Source organism: Saimiri boliviensis, chromosome 10, assembly GCF_048565385.1.
Source record: "Saimiri boliviensis isolate mSaiBol1 chromosome 10, mSaiBol1.pri, whole genome shotgun sequence".
In the NCBI taxonomy this organism is placed as follows: domain Eukaryota; kingdom Metazoa; phylum Chordata; class Mammalia; order Primates; family Cebidae; genus Saimiri; species Saimiri boliviensis.
Window position 1 is genome coordinate 68,539,717 of NC_133458.1, and position 18,042 is coordinate 68,557,758.

At 39.1% G+C, this 18,042-nt stretch overlaps 2 protein-coding genes across 5 annotated transcripts in view; one reads left to right on the forward strand and one right to left on the reverse strand.

The window, feature by feature from the left end:
- GATAD1 (GATA zinc finger domain containing 1) overlaps positions 1-11,969 on the forward strand; it is a 50,863-nt gene extending 38,894 nt beyond the window's left edge. Inside the window, exons 7-8 of one of the 2 annotated variants that reach the window (XM_074379434.1) lie at positions 4,935-5,028; positions 8,436-11,969. The gene's annotated coding sequence lies outside the window, so the exon portion shown is untranslated. The remainder of the gene's footprint in view (positions 1-4,934; positions 5,029-8,435) is intronic. The other variant, XM_039472675.2, reaches the window with a different exon arrangement.
- Positions 2,987-18,042, reverse strand: part of PEX1 (peroxisomal biogenesis factor 1) — a 45,453-nt gene continuing 30,397 nt past the window's right edge. The window contains exons 16-24 of one of the 3 annotated variants that reach the window (XM_003921202.4): positions 16,402-16,536; positions 13,395-13,459; positions 11,684-11,826; positions 11,493-11,596; positions 10,185-10,361; positions 8,465-8,695; positions 6,131-6,328; positions 5,745-5,875; positions 2,987-3,319 (exon numbers count right to left, since the gene is read on the reverse strand). In XM_003921202.4, the coding sequence (XP_003921251.1) occupies positions 3,235-3,319; positions 5,745-5,875; positions 6,131-6,328; positions 8,465-8,695; positions 10,185-10,361; positions 11,493-11,596; positions 11,684-11,826; positions 13,395-13,459; positions 16,402-16,536 (1,269 nt within the window). In that variant the 3' untranslated portion in view covers positions 2,987-3,234. Of the gene's footprint in view, positions 3,320-5,744; positions 5,876-6,130; positions 6,329-6,759; positions 8,696-10,184; positions 10,362-11,492; positions 11,597-11,683; positions 11,827-13,394; positions 13,460-16,401; positions 16,537-18,042 lie in introns of those variants that run through there. The other 2 variants (XM_074379432.1, XM_074379431.1) reach the window with 2 other exon arrangements.

Consider the following 18,042-nt stretch of genomic DNA (forward strand, 5'->3'; position numbering starts at 1 on the left):
AATTCTGAGTCACTGGCGTCAGCAGGAGGGGCGGACGGAAGGGAGAGAAGGAGCAGAGATTAGGAAGGGATTGGAGTGTAAAGAAATGCCTGGACATATGACACTTCAGACCATTTGCCCATTCACTGACAAAAATTGTCTAGGTCTCGCAGAACAGAAAAAGTAAAGTGCTGTTTTCTGGCCACTTGGAACCATTGTTTAATTTGTATTGAGGCCAGGCCATGTTACAGAAAAAATGAGACCTATAGGTTTCGGATTGGGTGACAGTTGAAGAGGTTTTAGGTTTTTTTCAGAGGCAGGCTAGAGGTGAAGCCTGAGGAATAGAGGGTGGAATATTGCCCATAATGAAGGAGGTAAGTTTTCAGGAGAGAAGTAGAGACGAGAATGAGAGCAGCTACCCTGGTTTTCAGCAGGTGTCCCTGACTGCGTCCTGGGCTGTAAGGTGTTTGAGTGATCAAGGCAGGCGTCCCCCGCTGTTGACCAGACACCAAGGGAAGACTGTCTTCCTAAGTCCGTCACCAATGATGGAGTTTTTGAGCGGGAGGGAGAGGCTTGTTTCCTCTGTCTCTATACAGATAGAGTGTCTCCTTTGTCTCTACTTAGAATGAGAAAGATTTAAAGGAAAAGAGAGTGGGAGAGACTTGTCTCCTTTTGTCTACCTAGAAGAAGGATTTAAATGAGAAAGAGGGAGAGACTTGTCTCTTTTTCTCCAAAGGAAAAGAGAGAGAAAGAGGAAGAGACTGCTTACCCGATCTGAAGGTGGTGAGAGGGTTGTTGGGCTGGTCTGTTGTGCTGAGGTTGCAGGTGGGTCTCTTCACAGAGAGAGAGTGGGGATAGGGGGTTGGTCTCCCAAAGGAGTACCCCTGTCCTGGGTCTCAGCACCAAATGTTAGGTACACTCTGAATGAAGAGACCCCTAAACAGGCTTTGTGTGAGCAACATGGCTGTTTATTCACCTGGGTGTAGGCGGGCTGAGTCTGAGGAGTCAGTGGAGAGTGGTGGGATAGGAGTTGGTTTTATAGGTTTGGGGTAGGCAGTGAAAAGTTAGAGAAGTTACAGTTCAGGGTGGTTTTTGCAAGCTGGAAGTGGGTCATAAGATCTGGAGGTTGACCTATCAGTTGAGCAAGGTCAGTTACAAAGTCCAATTGCCTTATCAGTTGAGGTGGGAATAAGAAGCAATAGAAGAATGTCTCAAAGTTAATTAGGTGCTGCAGGGATTGGTCATTCTTCTCCTTTGGTGGTTTCCCAGTTACTTCAGACTTTCTAGTTCCGGGAACTCATCTGGAGGTGTACGTGCAGGTCACAGAGGTTACCATGCTGTCCATGGCACAGTCAGCCTAAAAGACTTTACCCTTGTTAGCAGCAGTGACCAACTAGGCAAGTCCACACCCGCGAGAGACCAGCCCACGTCTGGTGGCAGGTTGATCATATCTGACCCTCTTCTATCACAGAGGAAGCAGCAATTTGTCCTTCCTGTGTAGGACACACCTTGAAATTGTATTTGTTTTGTATTTCTCCAAACTTTTACCACCACCACCATTCATGTACTAAATGCTTTTTACATTGTTATGCTATCCCATGGATACTGCTTCTGGTCATGAAACTCACTTTATGGTGAAAACAGGGCAGGTATGTCAGCTCAGTGATGCCATCAAAGAACTGAGAAAGTACAGTGGCTGGTGTTACTTCTCAGTTTTATACCAGTGATCCATAAAGTGTTTGCTTCTATCCCCTAGGATTCTGAGGTTTGCTGGTTTAGAGATAATTGAATGACAAATGCTTCTACCCAGTGGTTTGGAAGGGAAGGGTTATGATGCTGGCTGAGTAAATTGATCCTAATGAAGGACTATAGAGGTGGTGCTACACACCGGGGGATGGAGAAAGTATGGATAGACTTTTGTGGATAACATTGGCTAATGACAATATTTAATGGGAGGCTTCTGCAACCTTAGACAGGCAGGCCTACCCATGGTTCACATGGGATAGCCCAAAACCTTCATTCCTATCTTTTTTTAGTTGGAGTCTTGCTGTCGCCCAGGCTGGAGTGCAGTGGTGTGATCTTAGCTCACTGCAATCTCCACCTCCTGAGCTCAAGCAGTTCTCCTGCTTCAGTCTCTCAAATAGCCTCAACCTCCTGGGATCAAGTGATTTTCCTGCCTCAGCCTCCCAGGTAGCTGGGACTAGATGCACACCATCATGCATGGCTAATTTTTTTTTTTTTTTTTTTTTTTTTTTTTGAGACGGCGTTTTGCTCTTGTTACCCAGGCTGGAGTGCAATGGCGCGATCTTGGCTCACTGCAACCTCCGCCTCCTGGGTTCAGGCAATTCTCCTGCCTCAGCCTCCTGAGTAGCTGGGATTACAGGCACGTGCCACCATGTCCAGCTAATTTTTTGTATTTTTAGTAGAGACGGGGTTTCACCATGTTGACCGGGATGGTCTCGATCTCTCGACCTCGTGATCCACCCACCTCAGCCTCCCAAAGTGCTGGGATTACAGGCTTGAGCCACCGTGCCCGGCTATTTTTTTTTTTTTTTTTTTAAAAGAGGTGGAGTCTCACTATGTTGCCCAGACTTATTTGTGTATTTAACTAATGTTTTCTTTTGTGCTTTTTCTTTACCCCATTACTACACAGATATCAGATACACAGATTGTGTTGATAGTGGCTAATGTTACAATTTAGTTTATAGATGAGAGAATATCAAGATAAAATAACTGGAACTAGGAGAGGAATGGATGATATTTAAATATCTTGGGCTTGGAGCCAGATGTAGCATATTAGGGGGATGTGAGTTCATTTCTGGTTGAGTGGATAATTAAATGTATTGGAATTATGTGTAAATTTTGCACTTTTTGATATAAGAACAACAGATAATAGTATCTGTAGGTAATAGAATATTTTATTTCAAAAACAGTGAAGAAGCTGCTAAGCATAAAATTTGTCATATGCTACCAAGATGTTGAATGTGCAACTGTGAATGCCAAGAAATTTAATTTCATTCTTTATTATCTTTTCCTCAAAGGAAATAAAATATAGAATCTGTTATAAATGTCCCAATTTATACTACAGTATTAATCTCAATCCTGATCATTACATAATTATAGCATTTACCAATCTGATTTTATAAATCAACCAAATTTGTTAAATTAAGAAGAAATTTACAGATGCCATTTTTCCCTGTTACAACATATGGACAAGCCATCAAAAACAAAACAAAACCCCAAAACAAGTGTATTTTATGCTAAAGTTACTTTCTGTCCAGGTCGAAACATTGTTCCACTTTGATTTTTCCTCTTCTTTGGATTTTGAAAGCTTTCATATCTGAAAAGAGATAATTTAATATGTGTAAATAGTACAATTACAAAAGATAATGGATTGTTTGCAAACTCATTATATTTTAAGAAATGAATGGGAAATAACTAGAAAAAAAAATGCCAGAAACAGAAATTAAAAGAATTTTTACAAATAAAGCTGCACTACAATAGAAAATGGAACAAAGGGGATGAAAAGACAGATTAGAAAAGATAAAATACTAAGGACAATGAATATAAAAAAATTACAACCTCTACACTTTTAACCAAAGAAATGTAAATTATTAAGATATGATTTTTCTCCAATCAAAAGGGCAAAGTTTAGAAAAATACTGCAACACACAGTATTAGTAGTGATGGTGCAGTGTATCTGGCATTCTCACATACTGCTGTTGAAATATATATTGTACAGTATTTCTGGAAGGCAATTTGGCAATACATTTCAAAAGCCTTAAATGTGAGCTCCCTGTTATGTAACAATTCCACCTCTATACCAGTGAAACAATGAGATATGTGCATAGATTCAGAGCTGCAAGAATGTGGATTGCCTGGGAGCTATTTAAATATCTAAAAATTGGATATTGTAGCATAGCTACACCATAAAATATTATTATTTTTTTTTTGAGACGGAGTTTCGCTCTTGTTACCCAGGCTGGAGTGCAATGGCGCGATCTCGGCTCACCACAACCTCCGCCTGCTGGGTTCAGGCAATTCTCCTGCCTCAGCCTCCTGAGTAGCTGGGATTACAGGCACGTGCCACCATGCCCAGCTAATGTTTTGTATTTTTAGTAGAGACGGGGTTTCACCATGTTGACCAGGATGGTCTCGATCTCTTGACCTCGTGATCCACCCGCCTCGGCCTCCCAAAGTGCTGGGATTACAGGCTTGAGCCACCGTGCCCAGCTCATAAAATATTTTAAAACAAACACTTAAAATGTAAAACAATTTTCAGGATGTATATGGGTAAAGGGGGACTGCTATATAGCAATAGGTACAAGAGTATTCTTATCATAATAGGAAACAGGGCTGGGCCTGGTGGCTCAGGCCTGTAATCCTAGCACTTTGGGAGGCCGAGGTGGGTGGATCACCTGAGGTCAGGAGTTCAAGACCAGCCTGGCCATTATGGTGAAACCCCATCTTAAAAAAAAAAAAGGGAAACAGTATGTAAGCATGTAAACAAATGCTTTGGGAGGTGGTGGAGTTAGGCAAAATTTGTTTCCTCATTTTTCCTTCTGTTTTCTGATTTCTATAATAAATACATAGAACTAATGTATGTATACATACATAGTGCGAAGTACTGCAAAATTAGTTAACAAAGGGCGGCAGCAGCTTCTGAAGACCAGGAATAAACATCTCTTAAATTGAATTACACTGAATCATTGACCTAGAATGATTCCCAGTCATGGGTCTCAGATTCATAAGTGGCCATAAACTCAATTGCAAGAATCTTATAAATCCAATGTATAACAAATACGGCTGGCAAATGAATAAATCTGAATGTATTTAAATGTTGTAGAGATTAATATAAATTATTAAGGCAAAACAAGTATTTTATAACAAATTTTTACAAATTATATATTAGAATCACTTTGAACTTAAGACGGAGTTTTCCTATTCTTGCCTAGGCTGGAGTACAATGGCACTTGGCTCACCACAACCTCTGCCTCCTGGGTTCAAGCAATTCTCCTGCCTTAGCCTCCCAAGTCACTGGGATTACAGGTATGTGCCACCATGCGTGGCTAATTTTGTATTTTTAGTAGAGATGGGGTTTCTCCACGTTGATGAGGCTGGTCTAGAACTCCCAACCTCAGGTGATCCATCTGCCTCCCAAAGTGTTGGGATTAAAGGCATGAGCCACCATGCCTGGCCACTTTGAATTTTTAATTTTCCTTCTAATTTCTTCAAAGTTACTATTCTTAAAAAATTGATGGAGTCTTGCTCTGTTGTCCAGGATGGAGTGCAGTGGTGCGGTCTCATCTCACTGCAACCTCCGCCTCCCAAGTAACTGGGAATATGGGTACATGCCACCACAGCTGGCTAATTTTTGTATTTTTAGTAGAGGTGGCATTTCACTGTACTGGCCAGGATGGTCTTGAACTCCTCACCTCGGGTGATTCATTCACCTCAGCCTCCCAAAGTGTTGGAATTACAGGTGTGAGCCACTGTACCCAGCCTAAAGTTACTAAAATTAAATGAGCATTATGAATAATTCAAATATAATCAAATGAACTGGTTAATGAAAACTCAATTTTGACTTCTGTACTTCTGACATTTTGGGATTTTTAAATGCATAGCTACCACACAGACTTTTTTGAATTGGCTTTTAAATATTCAAAATATTACTTTTTATTCTAAACAAGAACTTAAAATTTTAAGTGTATTACTATGTGACTTGTAATAGTAGCTATACTTCCAAATCAGAATCTGTTACTTACAGTTCAGCAAAATTCTTCCAGTCATCTTCACTAATGGATGGTCTTGTGTGGCCAAGTGCAGTCATTAAATGCGACTGATTAATAGCCAGTCTGGTTTTGATTGGTCCTGGTTGGTTAATGGATTCATCCTCCTTAAGTAATAAAAGAAATTGACAAAGAGTTAACTTAGGGATGTAAAGAAAAATGTGAGTCCAATTGTTATTTATTTTGGTCAGTTTTTCAAGAGATTATATATCCTCTTCCTTCTAACGAAACATCGAAAGCAAGAAAGTACATAACCATTTGAGTTACTGTGTTCTGGTCAAATCAAAGAGATACTATCAAAAAAGGGAGAAACAATCTTTAAGAAGTTTTAAAAATTATAATGAGGAGGAAAAAAGTCATACTCCACTTTGGCTCCGGTATCTGCCTTTAATAATGCTGATATCTGCCCTCAGTTGATCTCTTTGTTCTTGTGTAAGTTCTTGGCAACCCTCTTGTGAAGCTGTCCTCAACACTGGAGGCTGTGAAAACAACTGGTCTTTCCCAGGAACTCCGGGCAAATCCTGAGTCACAGAGCTTGGTGCAGAGAGACACTGTGAGCTCTGCATAGTAAATTGCAGTCATGAAAGATGGAAGTAGGGGAGAGAAAAAACTGTGTTTACCAAAGATAAAAATTAAACATTTTAAGCAATAAAACATTAACACAGATAAGTATACATGTTAGTTAACTGAAGTGAAGCAAGTTGAAAAGTTGTTCATATTCTATAAAGATTCATTGATATCTATGATATAGAACCACCATAGAGTGAAGACTGCCACAACACAAGGTAGGTTTTTTTTAATGCTTTGTTGCTTAAATCCAACACACTAATGCCCAAGGACAGGTTTCTTCGTTTTCGGAAAACAAATTTTCAGAAAACAAAGCTTCTGGGACATTTCTAATAGAAGAAATAAATAGAACTAAAGACTAAAATTAAAACACCACCTTACTATTTTTGGGACTAAAAATGGGTCATATATATATATATATATATATTTTTTTTTTTTTTTTTTTTTTTTTTTTTTGAGACGGAGTTTTGCTCTTGTTACCCAGGCTGGATTGCACTGGCGCGATCTCGGCTCACCGCAACCTCCGCCTCCTGGGTTCAGGCAATTCTCCTGCCTCAGCCTCCTGAGTAGCTGGGATTACAGGCACATGCCACCATGCCCAGCTAAATTTTTTGTATTTTTAGTAGAGGCGGGGTTTCACCATGTTGACCGGGATGGTCTCGATCTCTTGACCTCATGATCCACCCACCTCGGCCTCCCAAAGTGCTGGGATTACAGGCTTGAGCCACCGCGCCCGGCCCATTTTTATATTTTTAAAGTCTTAGTTAGGCTGGGCATCGTGGCTCACACCTGTCATCCTAGCACTTTGGGAGCTCAAGGCAGGCAAACTGCTTGAGCCCATGAGTTTGAGACCAGCCTGGGCAACAGAGTAAAACCTTGCCTCTACAAAAAATACAAAAATTAGCTGGGCATGGTGGCATGTGTCTGTAGTCCCAGCTACTCAGGAGAGGTGGGAGGATCACCTAAGCGCAGGAGGTCAAGGCTGCAGTGAGCCATAATTGTGCCACTGCACTCTAGTTTGGGTGACAGAGTGAGATTCTGTCTCAAAAAAAAAAAAAAAAAAAAAAAAAGCCTGAATAAAGCAAATGTACGAAAACACAGGAAACATAACCAAATATATGTACAAATCTTACATGTACCAATAAAATTACAGTGAACCACTATCAGTTTTGAGAAGAGATGTTGAATGCTAGCAGAGTAACAGTGATACTGCCCACATTTAATCAAAACACTTTCCTGTTGAAACATTATTAGTACACTTCACTGTGCTTATACTTTGCAGCAAAAGTATCACAGATAACATTTTGTTTTCAGGAATTTTTGACATTATTGTATCAAATTACTCATTATCCTCAACTGTTTGTGATAATAAAATTTAAGTTTACTATTAAATGGAACTCCTCCTAAAGACATTTAAAACCACTAGGTAAGAGAGATGAACCTGAGGGCCAGGCGCAATGGCTCATGCCTGCAATTCTAGCACTTTGGGAGGTTGAGGCGGGTGGATCATGAGGTCATGAGATTGAGACCATCTTGGCTAGCATGGTGAAACCCCGTCTCTACTAAAAATACAAAAATTAGCTGGGTGTGGTGGCTCACGCCTGTAATCCCAGCACTTTGGGAGGCCAAGGCAAGCGGATCATGAGGTCAGGAGTTCAAGACCAGCCTGACCAACACGGTGAAACCTTCTCTACTAAAAATACAAAAATTAGCCAGGTGTGGTGGCGTGTACCTGTAATCCCATAATCCCAGCTACTGAAGAGGCTGAGGCAGGAGAACCACTTGGACCTGGGAGTTGGAGGCTGAGCATGGTTGCACCACTGCACTCTAACTTGGGTGAAAGAGTAAGACTCCATCTCAAAAAAAAAAAAAAAGATAAACCTGAAAGAAAGCAAAGGTAAGTAATCACAAGCATGCGCTACTTTGGTTCCTTGCTTCCAGCTCTCTCTTAAAAATCTTAACAAGGAATGAAAATTACCGATTAGTATAGGTAAGAAAACAAGACTATCTTACTGAGGAACCAACCAACCAGGAAGAATATGAAGGGCTGGTTAAGACAGAAATCACTCCAATTTTATAACATACAGCTTTATGTTTTAGAACTATATAATGATGACTGCACAAGATACCAGATCAGAAGAGGTTCCATTTCCAAGTTCCGATTCATAAGAGCTTCCAAAGTAGAGCCGGTACATGTTGAATTTTGATTCATCTGGAAGGATCTCGGACATCTCTAAAGAAACAAGAGATTGATCTAAGCCACATTCTCCATCTCCAGCTGAATCGTCAGAGCCACTGCTATGGTTAAGAAAGACCATTGAAGACAGACTTAGGTCACTATCAGAGCTGGAACTTCCATCCTAAAATACACAAAAGGACAACCAGTTTAAAGATGTAAACAATTTTAGTCTCAGAAATAACAACATAGATAGCATTCTAATAGAGCAATACAAGAAACCTGAAGCATTTTTTCAAAAAGCTCATTAATTCTCTAACGGTTTTGAGGCACATGGTAAAAATTTAACTATTAAAATGTAAAGACAAGACAGAATTTGTAGATAATTTAACACCCACTACCCCCGCCCCTGCAAGCCAGAAAGTCTAATGAAGCTAACACTCAGACCCTCTGGGTTTTATTTTTATGTCTCTGACTTTCCATTCGTACTTTTCCACTCCAAAATGATGAATGAACCATGTTATAGAGTGCTTTCTCCTTATAGCAAGCTCTACAAATATACACCTTTCTTTGTAGTAAAGGGAGGGAGGAGAACTTCAATGGCTTGCCAAAATAAATAACAAAAATTTGGGGAGTATCCGATTTAGAAACTAGGCTCTGTTAGACATTCCAACAAAATGTGGTAAGGGTATACAGAATAATCCTTCCTAGAAAATATATGGGAAAGTCTATAACAGTTCAAATTATCTACTGTAAATAATAAAATCATGATACTATCTTTAGAGAAAAGGCTGATGCTAGGGATGGGATACAGAAAGAATAAGATAAACAATTTATTGTTTTTGAGACAGGGTCTCTGTCACTCAGGCTGGAGCGCAATGACACAATCATGGCTCACTGCATCCTGGACTTCCCTGGCTCACGTGATCCTCCTGCCTCAGCTTCTCCCTAGTAACTAGGACTACAGGTATGTGCCACCAAGCCCAGCTAATTTTTAATTTTTTTGTAGAGACAAGATCCCACTCTGTTGCCCATAGTGGGTATAGTTTGTGTGCCCATAGTTTGGTCTCAAAGTGGGCTCAAGCAATCCTCCTGCCTTGGCCTGCCAAAGTGCTGGGATTATGGGCATGAGCCACCACACCTGGCCAAGAATATCTTGTATCTAGAAGTAAGGAAGTGATCCAAGAATGATGAAGACGCGTTATAAGGATACAGGAGCCATACAAAAAGGGCTTCTATTGGCCAGACTGGGACAATTTGAGCTTCAAAATATCAACTTTTACTGATTTTTTAAAAAAACTAAAGTACAAACAAACTAAAAGAGCTAATCATTTTTCTGTTTGTAATGAAGGCTACATGGTATCCCAAATAATATCCTTGTAAACACCAACTTGTTTATTGCCAATTAAGGTAATGTTAAAGAAACAGACACCAAAATCTTCATAATTATAAATTCTCTGCAAACCCATATTCTAACTATGGAACACTCAAATTTAAATTTCTGTACAGTTTTACCAAAGTTGTTTAAAAAATAGCATTTTGCTGAGGAGTTTGAGGTTACAGGAAGAAAGAAGATACAAAAAAGAAAAAAATAGCATTTTTTTAAGGTTGAAATTTTGACACTTCTCTTATCAATCATAAAAATGTCCTAACAGCTTCGTCATATAACTTACCTGGAGTCCACTCGAGAGCAGCCTTCCATGTAAGGCTTCCAACTGAGCATTGTAAAGTAAAGCTTTCAAATCAGCTCCAGTAAAGGAGTCGGTTACTGATGCTATATGCTGAAGGTCAACATCATCTGCCAGAGGTAGAGAGTCACTGAGAACACTTAAAATTTCAAGACGTGATACCTGAAGAGAGAAAAATGTGTTTAACAAAAAATTAAAAATATCTTAAATTGTGTATCTCATGATTTTCTTCCTAAATTAACCTTATACATCTAATAAGTTTTATTAGTAAGCCGAGAAATGTACCAGCAGCCTACTATTTATCTTCCTTGGAACTTTTTCCCCGACAGAAATAATATAGGTAGGAAAACGAATGAAAATCAACATTCTTAAGGCTGGAAACGGTGGCTGACGCCTGACCCCTATAATCCCAATACTTTGGGAGGCTGAGGCGGGAGGATCACATGAGCCCAGGAGTTTAAGGACAGCCTAGGTAACACAGGAGACCCTATCTCTACAAAATAATTAAAAATAAAGTTAGCTGGGCATGGTAGTATGTGCCTGTGGTCCCAGCTACTCAGGAGGCTAAAGTGGGAATACTGGTTGAGCCTGGGACATAGAGGCTGCAGAGAGTTGTGATTGCATCACTGTACTCCAGCCTGGGTGATAAGTGAGACCTTGTCTCAAAAACAAACAAAAAAACCGACAAAATATTCAGTGTAAATAATTTCTTATTCACAGTGCTTATTTTCTAGATTTGGGCAAGTATGCCAAGAAGGTATTTCAAAAGGAAAATTTATAATAAATAGCTATATGTAACTTATATTCAGATACATACTTTTGACTATTCATTTGTCTATGTTCTTTCATTTATTTGTTCGTTTCTAAATTGGAGAACAAGAGTTGGAACAACAGGACTAGGAAGAATTGAAAAACTATGAAACCTGCTTACATGCTTACGATTCACATGCTTGATTCTGTATCAGTTTTTTTTTGACAAGATAATGGAACTATGATCTTTGAACACAAAAGAAGGTGAAAATACAGTACCTTAGGTTTCTTACATTTTTTTCTCCCAATCAGCCAACAAGGAAGGATTACAAAGTTTTCAGACTTGCATGGAAATGGCTGGGTCAAAGAAAGGCTTTGCATCTAATTCAGAATATTTTTTATGCTTTGAGCAAACAGTGGCTAAGGCCTTTGCCTAAGAAAGCTGGTCTTCTAAGGACAATTGCCATTACCTGGCAGAAGTAAAGCTCACAAGGAAAAAGTGTAGCATTTGTTGGGTTTTGGACTCTAATATGAAATTGTCACCTGATCAGGAGGAGGGCAGTATACACATTTATCTAGTCGACCAGGCCTAAGCAGGGCAGGGTCAATCAAGTCAGGGCGACTAGTAGCAGCCAATACATAAACACCTAGAGGAAAAAAGAACATTTTTTTACTAAAATCTGATCACATGATGACATTTTGTCAAAACATATTTCTGTATGTATAATTATTACCCTGTAAGCCTTCTACTCCATCCAACTGAGTCAGCAACTGGTTAACCACTCTGTCTGTAACTCCTGTATTATCATGACCCCTTCGAGGGGCAATGGATTCAAATTCATCAAAGAAAAGAATGCAGGGCTTTGCAGCCTGTGCTCTGGGAAAAACAAACAACATTTCATATTAGAATCGGGCTTCATGGTTTGCAAAGTGATTTGATATATATATGAATGTATTTTATGTATTAATATATATTTATGTACTTGTTTTAATCTTTACAATAAACCTTTGAAGACAAGGTATATGTAATGATGTATAAATATATATAAATGTTATGTGTATATATATTTATCTATTTATTTTAATTTTCACAACAAACCCTTAAGGCAAGGTATGTGTAATTACCCTCGTATTTAGTAAACTGCTGAGGTCAAGGTGTTTATTAAGACCCATGCCTTCTGGATAGACTAACAGGGATCAAAACAAAAACCTGAGTCTTAGTCAATAAGTCAAACACTTCTTTGATTCCTATTACAAGTAACCATTTTTATATTAATATATACTTATTAGCCACCCTTACTTGTTTCTTTTGCCCATTCAAAATTTGGCAAGCTCATTATGTTGGTATTGTTTTTTTTTTTTTGAGATGGAGTCTCATTCTGCTGCCAGGCTGGAGTGCAGTGGCACTATCTCAGCTCACTGCAACCTCTGCCTCCCGGGTTTAAGCGATTCCCCTGGCTCAGCCTCCTGAGCAGCTGGGACTCAGGCATGCACCACCAGGCTCGGCTAGTTTTTATATTTTAGTAGAGGCAGGTTTTCACCATGTTGGCCAGGATGGTCTCCATCTCTTGACCTCGTGATCTACCTGCCTTGCCTCGCAAAGTGCTGGGATTACAGGTGTGAGCCACTGTGTCTGGTTGTTGGTACTGCTTTGTAAGCGCTCTCTATAAAATAAATTTGATTTCCCTTTTTTAGTAATTTGAACTTTGACTTTTCGTTTTATTAATTTATTCACATTTTAATTCAAAAAAAAAGTGAACAGCTGATTGCGGTGGCACGTGCCTGTAGTCCCAGCTACTTGGGAGGCTGAGGTGGGAGGATTGCTTGAACCCAGGAGTTCTGGGCTGTAGCGGGTGGATTACAAGGTCAAGAGATCGAGACCATCCTGGTCAACATGGTGAAACCCCGTCTCTACTAAAAAAATACAAAAAATTAGCTGGACATGGTGGCACGTGCCTGTAATCCCAGCTACTCAGGAGGCTGAGCAGGAGAATTGCTTGAACCCAGGAGGCGGAGGTTGCGGTGAGCCGAGATCATGCCATTGCACTCCAGCCTGGGCAACAAGAGCGAAACTCCGTCTAAAAAAAAAAAAAAAAGAAAGAAATTGGGGGAAAAAAAGAATTTAGAACTTAAAAAATTTAGAGATAAATTAGGGGCAAGTATTTGCTTCATGTAAGAATCTACTCTGAGAATTCTTTGAATAAGCACTTATGATTCTACTTTGAGGAGTATTTCTATTGTAAATACAAAACCAAATTCCAAAATTTAATATCTAAAATGTCTTATATTTAAGTAGTAGTTGGTGAAATAGAGAATCCATGTCCTCTAGCTTAATAATTCACATAAACCACAGGTTTCAAATATCAGTTCTTCAAAAAACAAGACTTAAAAAAACCACTGATTGATAAATAACAGTTACTTTAAAAACATTCACAGGGAACCAACCTAATAAAAATATCCCGAACAGCTTGTTCACTTGCTCCAATATATTTGCTGAGTAACTCTGGCCCCTATTGGGTAAAACAGTTGAGATAAAATTATTTAAAAAGAAAATATAAATTTGGTTTCTAAGTCTAAATGAATCATGGAAATTTTTAATATGATTAAATGGATGTCTTGTGCATTTAAAAAATTAATGTGTGCTAGAATAAATATCATACCACAAGTTCTATGCCTGGTGTTTCTTCTGCCTGGAACATTTTCCCCCAGATATTCTCATGGCTTGTTGCTTCATTTTATTTAGATCTCTGCCCAAATGCCACTTCTTCAGAAACCCTTTCCTGACAAGTCCATCTGTGACTCACTCCAGTTACTCTAAGCCTCTTTACCCTGCTTTTCTTCCTACATAAGACTTACCAACACCATCTGACAGTGGATTCTATACTGAATGTGTCTATTTGCTTATTGTCACTCTTCACTAGTAAAATATAAACTCCAAAAAGGCAGTTTTGTTCACTGCTGAATTCCTGGTGCCAAAAACAGTATCTGCCACATAAGTATTGGATAATCATTTTTCAAGTGAGTAAGTGAATGGTTTAAGAAGGGACAAAGTCCCATCTATTTCAAATAAAAAATTTGTAGAGATATTACATTATCAGTATATTCAGTTACTGAAACAATTTATTTGCACAGGAGTTAAAGAATGTATCATTTTTAGAACATGTGGGGAAAGGTAAAGTCAAAAAAAGAATATATAAGCTTCCTTTAAAAGCCAACTGAAAAAACTTTCAAAATAAACTTTCCTGCATATAGCAAAATCAATACGAATAGTCTTTCCTTAAATTGGGATCTTAAAAAAAACTGAATAGGTCCTAAAGTGATCTTTAGTAAAAAGTCACTATCTCCAAAAGACCAACTACTGATCAGGATATATGACCAAAATAAAGAATTTCTAATATTCAGCCACATAGATATCTGTTAACATAATAATATTTAATTACATTTCCTCAATATAGTCAGAACTACAGGACTAGAAGAGGAAACATGAAATGAAATAACTAAGGCAACGCTGGGCATGGTGGCTCACTCTGTAATCCCAGCACTTTGCGAGGCCGAGACAGGCGCATCATAAGGTCAGGAACTTGAGAGAGACCAGCCTGGCCAACATGGTAAAACCCCATCTCTACTAAAAATACAAAAATTCACTGGGTGTGGTGGCAGCTGCCTGTAATCCCAGCTACTCAGGAGGCTGAGGCAGGAATCGCTTGAATCCAGGAGGAGGAGGTTACAATGAGCTGAGATCGTACCACTGCACTCCAGCCTGGGTAACAGAGCGACACTTGGTCTCAGGGAAAAAGAAAAAAAACAATGAAGAAATAACTAAGGCAAAATAACGGGAATAAGGCAACATCCTGTTACTTTCAGTGTTTCTCCATCATTGCCAGTACACCCAGGTATCCAGTTCACACATACAAACACAAACATGATAAAAGAATAATTTACAACTGGGCAAAACCCAGTTATACATAACTAAACTGAACTGGGTGTGGTAGCTAATGCCTGCAATCCCAGCACCCTGGGAGACCGAGGTGGGCAGATCACTTGAGGTCAGGAGTTCAAAACCAGCCTGGCCAATATGGTGAAACCCCATCTCTACTAAAAATACAAAAATTAGCCTCACCTGTAATCCCAGCTACTCGAGAGGCTGAGGCAGAAGAACAGCTTCAACCGAGGAGGCAGAGGTTGCACTGGGCCAAGATTGCACCACTGCACTCCAGCATGACCAACGGAGTGAGACTCCATCTCAAAAAAAAATAAAGTGCAAATAAATAAATTATTAAACTGATGTAAAAATCAAATTTGAATAAGGCTAGAATAACACATGATTCCTTTGTCTTAGAATCTGAGTGCCCTTTGGTAAACTAATATTGCTGATGTGCTGAAACTGTACAGCTATTAGATCTGCGACCACAATGACACACGAGTGGTGGACTGTGAGGCATTAACCAAAATGATCTGCCAGCATGCCCCTTAATTATCAAACTCACTTTATGCCTGAAAAATCTTAGATCTAGTCTCACTCTGACACAAGCAAGGGTGAGATATAGTCAACAAGCAACAGAGCCAGAAAACTCCTAGCTTCCTGCCTCAGTATGGTCTCCAGTCTCTAGTTGTCTACTCCTTTTAAGTATAGTTTGCCTTTTATCTGAGTATTTATGTGTAATTCTTTTCATGAAGATCTGCCTTAAGCAAGAACATAAAGCCCTACGAGAGAGGTGGCTCATTACTCAATTTCACACAACTTTTAATAGATGGAACACTGCTCCTACCAGCTTTCCAAATGTGAGACTAGCCCACAATCGAGAAACATAATGGTGTTGGTAAAGATGTGAAGAATCAGGAACCCCCCACATTGCTGGTGGGAATGGTGTAGTTCCTGTGAAAGACAGTTTGGTGGTTCTTTGAAAAGTTAGAAAATTACGCTCAGACTCAACAATTCTCCTCACTTTATACCCAAGAGATGAAAACATGTCCATGGAGAAATTTGTACATGAAAGTTTACAGCAACATTATTCATAATAGTCAAAAGGTAGATACAATTCAAATGTTAACCACTGATATATGGATAAACAGAGTATGGCAATATGTATACAATGGAACATTATTCAGTTGTGAAAAGGAATGAAGTACTGATACACACTACTTGGATGGACCATGAACACATTACGTTAAGGGAAAGAAGCCAGACACAAAAGGTCACATATTGCATGATTCCTTTATATGAAATATACAGAACAGGCAAATTCCTAGAGACAAAGAGCAAATTAATGGTTACCAGGGAATGAGAAGAAGAGTGAATGGAATGAAAAAGTTTTGAAATTAGAGAGAGGTGGTGGTTGCATAGCATTGTGAATGCACTAAATGCCAGTTAACTGTATACTTTAAAATGGCTAACCGCATGTTATGTAAATTTTACCTCAATAAAAAAAAGAATGATAAATGGACAACATACCTTGATGCTTATAAAATTCATTCTACTCTCTTGTGCAATTACCCCAGCTAGTAAGGTTTTTCCTGTTCCAGGAGGACCATACAACAGTATTCCTGTTCTTTGTCGTATGGGCAAGTTTGCAAATAATTCTGGATACTGAGAAATAAATATATGAAAAAGAGCTCAAGTCTAAACAGAAATTACTAAGTAGCACCTAAGGATCAATGTATAGAAAAAAATTCAGATGGTAATCACCACCACCTTTCTTTAGTAACATCAAGTACAACAGTAGAAAATAAAATTTCTACTAAAAACTATAAATGAACTCAAAGGAACTAATAAAATTTTTCCTAATTAAGAACACGTTCTATATAAAATGCATATAGCTGCAGCAGAACTTCTATTTTTCCTGTTTTATTAAAATACTACATTTAAAGAGTAAAAACCAATGTTTTAATAAGCATATGCCTTTCATGCATATGCTTCATGGGGCAAGTTATGAGAGCAGAGTACATTCAAATATATTCCATCAAAGATAGTAAAATATCCCAAGAGTATCCAGGCTGAACAAATGATCAACTGCTTCTCAAATTACCTTCTAAATCACCACTGCTCAAAATACAACAGAACTTTTTGAACAGGCGAGCCAAACATGAGGCTACTGTCAGCTACATCCTGGTCTCCTTTATTAGGTTTGCTTATTTAGTTCCTTCTATTGACCATATTCCCATTCACTTATACCTCTGCTCTGATCTAAGAAGCCCAAAGTCAGCAGCTAACACAGAATCTCCACATATTGTATCTGGATGTACTGAATCTCCATGTACTAATGCTCGATGCTCCCACCCTAGCACAGGGTCATGATCCTGCTAGCTAGTACTTCCACGCCTATGTTCTCTCACACAGGTTTTAATAGTCCTGGGTTGCAATCAACATGTCCCAGGCCCCAGTGGCCACTGTTTCCAGGAGTTAATTGCCATGCAGTTAAATGTAACCCAGGGTCCTTACCCATTTTTTTTTAATCCCTTTGCATGAGTCCTTGATCTCATGCAACAATCTTTGCCTCTCAGATCCCTGATTAAAACATACTACCTCCTAGACTCTACCATCTGATCTTCTGAAGAACAATCTATATTTGCCTCCTTTAACCTGCCATCAGCCTCGTCTGTGCTGCCTGCCAACTCTGCTTTTCAAGGACTGACATTCCAGGTCTGGAAATCTAGCTTCACCCATCAGTCCTGTGAACCTTGATAACTCTTCTCTTCCACCTCCTAGTTTATTCCTAGCTGATTTGACTCAAATCCCAGCAGATAGTTCATCTTGCTTTTAAAATTTGAATGATTAAAGCAAAAAGAATTAGACATCAAAATGTATTTACTGTAACTATCACCTCAGCTTTCTATTATAAATTTCTTATGGCCAAAGACTGTATTATACACTTTAAAATCTGTCAGCCTGGGCAACATAGCAAGACTCTGTCTCTACAAAAAAATTAAAGAGTTAACTGGGCATGGTGGTTCCTCCCTGTAGTTCTAGCTACTGTGGAGGCTGAGGCAGGAGGATTGCTTGAGCCCAGGAGTTCGAGGTTGCAGCGAGGTGTGAGTGTGCCACTGTACTCCAGCCTAGATGACAAGAGTAAGGTCTCGACTCTAATAAAAAATT